The sequence below is a fragment of the Phaeoacremonium minimum genome (genome assembly GCF_000392275.1).
Source record: "Phaeoacremonium minimum UCRPA7 unplaced genomic scaffold PA7_03_scaffold_331, whole genome shotgun sequence".
NCBI lineage: Eukaryota > Fungi > Ascomycota > Sordariomycetes > Togniniales > Togniniaceae > Phaeoacremonium > Phaeoacremonium minimum.
The window spans coordinates 421,870-430,563 of NW_006921235.1; the positions used below are offsets into that span (position 1 = coordinate 421,870).

At 46.5% G+C, this 8,694-nt stretch overlaps 1 protein-coding gene across 1 annotated transcript; it reads left to right on the forward strand.

Annotated features, from left to right (window-relative positions):
- Positions 1–341: 341 nt before the first annotated feature.
- Positions 342–1,328, forward strand: UCRPA7_4330 (putative mfs allantoate transporter protein; the record flags this gene model as incomplete). The annotated part of the gene is made up of 1 exon (XM_007916857.1): positions 342–1,328. One exon carries the CDS (start codon positions 342–344, stop codon positions 1,326–1,328), a length of 987 nt encoding a protein of 328 aa, XP_007915048.1.
- Between the last annotated feature and the right edge of the window lie 7,366 nt (positions 1,329–8,694).

Sequence of the window (8,694 nt, forward strand, 5' to 3'; positions counted from 1 at the left end):
TACTGGGTATCAGTATAGTTGGCTGGGCAGCATTTTCTATGCAGGATATATCTTTTGGGAGTATGCCAATAGTCCTTCCCGCCTCCCCATCGTTACGAAATTATCACTTATCATTGACTAGATTTCCAACCACATATTTCTTCCGTCGACTTCCCGTCGGTAAATATTTGTCTGTTAATATTGTCCTTTGGGGCGCGGTACTGGCATGCCATGCTGCGACTTCCAACTGGGCCGGCCTCATGATCACTCGATGCATCTTGGGTGCGTTTGAGGCTACTATTACCCCAGGGTTCGTCATTATAACATCTATGTGGTACAAACAAAACGAACAAGCCCGACGTATGGGTTACTGGCTCGGCTGTAATGGAGCTGCCTCTATCATTGGTTCGCTCATCGCTTACGGCCTTTCGGCTATCACACATGCTGCACTGGCTCCTTGGAAAATTCTTTTCCTCTTGTTTGGTCTGGCAACTGTCGTTACTGGTGTCTTTTACTTTTGGTATATGCCGGACAATCAACTGAATGCCAAATTTCTCAATGAGGAAGAGAAAGTCATTGCTATTGAGCGGATTCGAGACAATTTTCAGGGCATTGGTAACCGTGTGTGGAAATGGGAGCAGTTCTGGGAAGCCATGCGTGATCCTCGTACATGGCTTTATGGACTCTATTCTCTGATGATGAACATCCCTAATGGAGGCAATACGACCTTCGGAGGCATAATCATTAGCTCGTTTGGCTTTGACTCACGTACTTCACTGTTACTCAGTGCCCCAGCCGGTGCTGTGGATCTCGGCAGCAAGCTGTTGTTTCCCTGGCTCTCCGACTACTTCATGGACCGGACCCTCTTTTCCGGCATGGCCATCCTCTTATCCATGCTGGGCGGGATACTCATGATCGTCATTCCGCTCGAGCACCAAGGGCCACTTCTATTCGGGTATTATCTCATCGCTACAGCGGGTGCATCATGGTGCCTTGTCATGGTACTCATCTCCAACAACACACTAGGCTACACGAAGAAGGTCACTGTCAACAGCGTTCAAATCATCTGTTATGCCGCCGGCAACTGGATTGGTCCACAGACTTTCCGCAGTAGCGATGCTCCAGAATACCGGAACGGCAAAATTATGATTGCGTCACTTTATGGAACAACGGCCTTGGTTCTCGTAGCTATTCGCCTAATAAATATCATGGAGAATCGACGCCGAGACAAGAACCAAGCCGAGTCAGGCATTGACCTGAACGATCCAGAGGTCAAGGCCGAGATTGAAAGAGCAAAGTTCATGGATTTGACGGATTTTCAGCAAACCTACTTTCGTTATGTTCTATGAAGGGGCTCCCGTAACTTTGTCTTACACGAGAATCTTGTATTTGACTCAACCAAATCAGAGATATGATGGGTATATAAAGACAAATTGATGGGATGTGTCAACCTTAGGAATGGATTTGCCTCTTCCTTCTGGGACAGTTTAGATGGGCTGTCGGGTGTCCTGTATGACGACTGTGAGTACCTATGGTGTCGACCGATCAGGGCTCTACATCATTGTTTTATAGTATCGGCATACAGTACTATTTGTTAAGATCTTACATTTCTATCATCAAGTCTTATATGAAAAGGGGTGTATCTTGTCAAAACAGTATCGATGTCATCAATCTTTCAGCTGACTTTTGCTAACACTCAAGAGGATTGGACACTGTATTTACTCCCGTCACCGTGATTTACTATCTGACTAAAGACGGAAACTTTTTGAGCTAAATTTAGGCATTGGATTAGCCGTTGAAGTTACTATTTATCACTTAGTTGCAAAGCTGAATAACAAAGCTAATCCTTTGACTAAGGCCCCGGCCTATCGCTTGGAGGAAAGCCTGTGAGTAGTGTCCACAAGCGAACTACGCCTACGTCAGCCTCATGAGAGATACCATGACTAGCCGCAGAAAGATATATGTTATGTGCTGCTGACGAGATCGGACAAAAGCACTGCAGGCGTTTAGCCTCGTTCAGCACAATGCCTAGATCCTTTACAAATATGGCAAGAGCTGAGTGAGGTGTCCAGTCCATGTCGAGTATCTGCGGAACCCTATTGGCGAACATCCAACTCCAACTGGTGGAGTTGCTTAGAACTTCATAAAGCGATTTCAGATCCAGGCCCAAACGGGATGCAAATGCCATGGCTTCTGCTGCAGCCACGATATGGACACCGGCGAGGAGCTGATTCACACATTTTATGGATGAGGCAGCACCCACTCCGCCATGAATATAGTAGAGGTTAGTAGTAAGTCCCGTCATAGCCATCAAAACCTCGTGAATATTGGTAACAGCAAGTCTCGGCCCCGAGCAAATAATCTAATCCCTTGAGAATTAGAAATAGTCATTAAGGAGTCGTGGGTGGATATACGCACGGTAAGGTTACCATTTGCAGCACGAACTACGCCTCCGCTGACTGGAGCATCTAGAAGAAAGACACCTTTGTCTAGTTGCTTCAATTTATCTTGTAAGCTCTGAACATAATGAGGAGGCACGGTAGAGCTGAGGATGACTACAGCACCGTTAGAAAGAGTTTCTGCCACTCTGCCTGCTCCGAACAGAACATCATCGACTTGTGATGCGTTCTGCACCATAATAATCACAACTTCTGAGCCTTCGGCAGCGTCTGCAGGAGACCTGGCAGCGTCGGCTCGTCCCGGATGAGAGAGAAAATTGTTCACGGCTTGGGGGAATACGTCATACCCATGCACCAAGTAGCCTGCTCGAAGAAGAGATGCAGCCATGCCTTCTCCCATAGCTCCTAATCCTATCATCCCAATCTTTGAAATTTTGAAATCATTAGTGACTGGCTTCAAATCCTCTAGACAGGTACTTGTACCGAGCTTTTCGACAGCATACGGCGTTTGAGGCAAGAACAGTTTGATCAGTCTAGAATCGTCCTCCTTGCCGTATTCTTGAAAAGAAGCAAGGATGTACAGTTGCTCTGCAGTGGAGGCGATAGGAAGTGGGAATTGGAGAGCACGTGCGCTCGAATTAACCTTGGTCTAGAACCGAAATAACCTAGATTAGTACATAGAAGAATAGTCTACCCCGAAAAACGTACCAGATCCTTCGCAAGAGTGTCCAGTGTTGAATAAGTCGTCCGATCGTTGTCAAGCAGACGAGATACTCGATCCGAAAATGCCCATGAACCGCCAGCGGCATTAGCGATGATGCCGTAGACTTCATGCATATTTAATCCCGCTTTCACTGCCATCGCCATTGCCTCAGCTGCTGCTGCGATATGAATTCCTACCAGGAGTTGATTGATCATGTTGACTTTACTGGCTGCGCCTCCCCCGCCCGGGACTATATATAACTTCTCTGCCATAGTCCGCAACAATAAATCTGCTCTGTCCAGAGCATCCTTGGGACCTGCGGCGATAATCGTGCATGGTTCTTTCGCTGCTCTCTTGGTTTCATCAGGGACAGGACAGTCTATAACCTGCACGTCTGGTCTCCCAGCAGATGCAATCCGTGAGGGAAGGCTGTGGTGGAAATCATAGCTCACATTTGAGCATACAATAATTATCGCATGAGTCGGCAACTCTGTCATTTTAGATCAGCTCAAGCCAATGAATGATTGATTTGGAAACTGGTCTCATTGTGTGCCCTCACCTTGCAAAACACCGCATTCGCTATCGAAAAGAGTTTCATCGATTTGCTCTTCACTGGATGCCATGTATACAAGGAAGCGACTACTTTTTGCTAGGTCTCGCAACGACGCAGCTATGTGTCCTCCATCGGAAACAAATTTCAAGGAGCTGGAGGAATGAATATTGCAACCAGTGACTCGATATTTCTGTTTACTCAGTAGGTTTCGAGCAATCCTGGATCCCGTAGAGCCAAGACCGACAAAGCCGACAGCGACATCTTCACCTGCCGCATTCATGATCTTCAGAACAGTATCAAGCTGACCAGACCATCTGATCTCTTCGCGTGGTGAGGTTTGGAATTATATTTGGTCAATCTATGACCAAGAAGAAGAAGGGGTACAAGTGTACAACCAGGACTTGTGGAGGTGGCTACTGAACGTAAATGGAGCTATTTCTTTCATGGTGGGTCTAGTCCGAATGGTGGAGGTGGAGGGGGACTAAAAGCTTCAATAAGTGTCGGTGAGATGTTTCACGTATGTAATATAGGCATGATAGATGGTGAATATCAATATGGAGTTAGAGAAATTATGTAATCACTTAGGCAGAGAACTCGTTGGTTATTTGTTCTAAGGTTTTTGGTTCTCGGTCCCCTAAATTATCTATGTCACTGTGTGTGTTCTATTGTAGGATCAAACCGCATGTCTCGCCCACTTTCCTGATTTCTTACCAACCTTAGCTTACTGACCACATGGAGTAACCTGATCTATATACCTTTTCTTAACAAACGGCACTAGTTGCCCTGCCTACTGTTCTCGCTCCAGAATGGAAGCCCTCCCTCTAGTCTGATCGCTCCATATATTGAAGAGCTATCCAGGGAGTCTCCAGCGTATTCACGGGCCTTTTGCATGTGAGAGAGGGCTGCTTCGAGCGTGGCAAGCCGCGTGCCGTGCTGTTTAGCCAAAGCAATGGCATGACCGGCATCTTTAGACGCCAAGGCTACAGCAAATCCTGGTGGTGTCTCAAGTGGTGGGGCCCACGCCCCTGTGGTCATTCGTTTGGAGTAGCTCTCGACTACGGGTCCAAACATACTGCCAATGAATTCCTCCACCTGACGAGTTCCAAGACCTGTTTTCTCGGCAAAAACATGGGCTTCCGCAACAAGTTCTTGGAAGCCTATGACGAAGATATTACTATAAGTATTAATTTACGAAGAATTCCCAATGAATGCCATGATACTTCAAACATACCCGGTAATCTTGAGCAGACTTGATTTCCGGACATCTTCGCCCATGTTTATGATGCTGCGGCCCATAACGTTCTCAACATAGGGGCGAAGTCGGTCAATAGCTGTGACTGGTCCCGCCATGGAAAAAATAAGCTTTCCTGCAGCTGCTACTGGGCTAGCACCGAAGACTGGTGATGCAACAAATGTGACACCTCTTTGCTCAAGCTGCTCGGCACACTTTTGACTCGTCTCTGGGTGAACAGTCGAAGTATCGACCCAAGTCTTTCCTTTCAGCGAACTTACATCTTTGAGCGCCCTACTGACTAGTTCATTGAGCACTTCATCGTCAGAGATCTGAGAAGTATATCAGCCCCAATCAATGTCAGTGACCAACAACAAGAGTGGATTGCCTACCATGGTGAAAATAATATTTGACCCAGCTAGGACGGCCTCAAATGACTCTTCCGGAATGGCACCCACAGATTTGAGCATGCCACCTTTTGATAAGGTACGGTTGCTATATCGAAGTGAGGGTAATCCTTTCGATTTAAGATGATTTTGGAGGTTCAGAGCCATTCCAATACCCATCGAGCCCAGTCCATACTGCCAAAGATATGTTAGCCGTATACAATCATATAAAAAGCCTCTGAAGATTGGGTAATTCACCCAGCCGAAAGTGTCTGGAGAAGCCATGACTAGTAAGTTCGCGAGTGGGATGTCCTGACCCAAACCCTGCCAATTTCAAAGAGACAAAAAAAGAGGCCTAAAAAGGGGTTACTTGTAGGCAGTTATCCAGTGCTCACGGGTTGCCTGGTATAAGTCGGCACCTGGTAGGTTGGATACTACTTACTGTACTCTGTTAGTATCTATAGATAATAATTATAGTGGAGCCATTTACTGCAAAGCACCCGCCGCCACATCACTAGCACCCCCACCTCCACTCTAAGGCACCTCCGCCCGCAGTGAAGAAGATATGGTTGTTTCGCGATAGAGCATCTTCTCCTTGACCACACGTACATCAAGCGAAGATCAACTGTTTTGCCTTTTCCCCTCCAAATTGACCCATTCAAGACCACAAAAAGATGTGTCTCACTAGAAGCGTAATTGTAGGCTTCACGGAAGCGGACGATAGATGTACTATACACGTTTTGGCTGGGAGGGAAATTGCAGATGGTGCTCCACATGAGCGCGGGAGGAGGCTTGCGTTTTGGTCCAGCAGACATTCGACACAGATGTCGCTAGCGGCTACTACGATGTATAAGCATCAAAGCGATGGGAGTTCGCGATTCATCCGAGCTTGTCTCTAATGCCCATTCAGCATGTGCACCAGCACATTAAACAGCTGCACGAGTATTATGTCTCTCAGCTCGAAGCCGCCTTTTGGCGTCTACACCCCACTTGTGACCTTTTTCGCTAACAACGAAAACATAGACCTTGATAGCATGAAGACTCATATCCGGTGTATGGCCAAAGGTGGTGTGGCAGGATTAGTTGTTCAAGGTAGCAATGGCAAGTCGCCGCATCTCAGTCACGACGAGTGAAACGTTTTAGTCCGGGTTACTCGCACAGAGCTCGATCAGATCGGCTTCTTTCAGGCCAAGTTAATCGTCAGTTGTGGTGCCGCCAGCGTCCAAGAAATAGCATCTTACATCTATGAAGCTAAAGAGGCGGGAGGTGACTACGCGCTGGTACTCCCACCGGCATGCTGGTTTTTCTCCATAAAAAAAGTGGCCGTAGAAGCCTACTTCAGCGCGGTGGGCAGCCTACGATCATTTGACACTATTTTGAGAGTTGAAAAAAAGGGCTTATCAATATCTGTATAATCAAAGGTGGCGGAGGAGTCGGCATTGCCCTTGCTCATTTACAACTTCCCTGGAGCAACATTAGGGATCGACATCAGCTCTGACTCGATAATTCGACTTGCCTGACCTTATCTGCATGCAATCGAACAAAATGTCGTGCAGCTTCTAAACCTAAGCCAGTATTCGAGCCAGTAACGACGATTGTCTGACCAGTAAAATCTTGATCGGGGACTGGTAAACTTGTGAGAAGTTGCGATTTGAAATAAGAAATAATGAATGGAGGCATGATGATAAGAAAATTTCGAAGTTAAGAATTGTGAGAGGATGGTCTTTAAGTCCCGCGCAACATCAAAGAGCAAATGTCTGGAATTTTGGGCGGAAATCATTCTTATATAACAAAGGCGGAAAACTGCTCTCCTGGCCGTCGTCGCCAATATGGCAACCCACTTGCAAGATGTTATCATCAGCACGGTGTTAACATAAAAATTCATAGTAGTACATAGGTACATAGCCCTGCGCTGATCGAATATTACTGATTATTAGTTCCAACCATGGTTCACCGTTAGTACCTATGAGACACCGTGAAGGATTGTCAGGGGCGAAAAGCGAGACTACTTTGGGTATAGCCTTGTAAGCCCACTGCATTAGTCTCCTAATTAGAGATCTGACCCTGCTGGTAAGACATTAAAGTACTTTTCCCCGATCAGTCTCGCTGTACTCCCCGAATAACAGTCTTGCACATCTCAACGACAAATGCGACCCGTCTACCAGCCATCAAGCAACTTGAAGCATTGAAGTTAGCACAGCACAAGAGCTACTAACACTGAGACTTAGCAACGCCGAGGAAATGATTACTTTACATACTGCGCTCCCGGAAGTAGGTAAAGCCCCCTCCACTAGTTAGCGAAGGAAACGCTGTTTAGACCAAGTCTCGCGGACAACAAGATGACTGGACTGGTTTGAAGAATCGCAAGGAAAGAAGAATGTTGCAGAACCGTCTCAACGTAAGGGCTTAGAGTAGGTTTATCCCGTGATGTTGCTAATGAAAGTACATACTAACACAAAGCTTACCTTAATAGGACGACGCAAAGCCTCAGGCAAATTGGACTCACCCGGTTTGAATGCGGAGGAGCAGATAATAGCATCGACGCTTGGACGACAGCAAGTAGCAAATCAGATTTTCTTGCACGATTTATCGAGCATCATCACATCTCATGACATGACCACGGGGCATGCCAGACAGAGATCCATTGAAACATCGAGACGTCAATATAAACCAACAGATTATGGATTCATGGGAAAGAGGTCTACGTTTCCGCTTTCACTCGACCACCTCATTCCACTCATTCAGTACAATCTTGTTCGAGCCTGTGTTACAAACGCCACTATATTGTCTCTGCTCCATGCAATACCGTTCCACTGCAATGGGATGTGGGATTCGCTTCCTTTGTTCTCTCCTCCAGTCATTCTGCCCGAGTCGCTAGCTCCAACGGATTTATTGAATCCAATGAACCCAGATCAGACGTAATGTCGGTTCTGTTCGCTGCGGCGCATGGCAAATCTCGCTAGAGTCAACAAAGGCACCGTCGATAAATCACCGCTAAGTTGTATTGCGCTATGATTATCATCAGAGTACAATAAGGGAAACACAAGACAACAAGCCTCACGACAATAAGAACGAGGATTAGTGAGACTGCTGGTCCTAAGTAAAACAAGATTGTGATGTATCTCCCGGTGGTAGGGTAGGAGAGGTGGAAGGAGCCAGGTAGGTAAGGTAGACCAAGGTAGATACTGCATAAGTCCTGCATAAGTCAAACTTATGCTCATGAATGTTTCAAACTTAACGATGCAGTCTTCTTAGGGGTTAACAACATCGCTGGTCTCAAGAACATCATCACGTTCATGTTTCAATTGCTAATCATTTGGTTACAATATTTCCTACATTCCCACAGAACTATTGGTATTATGGCTAAAGGACGAGAAAAACTCGAAAACCGGAAGGCATGCAAAGAAGCCAAGAGCTGCCGCTCATCGCCTACTTCTAAACGC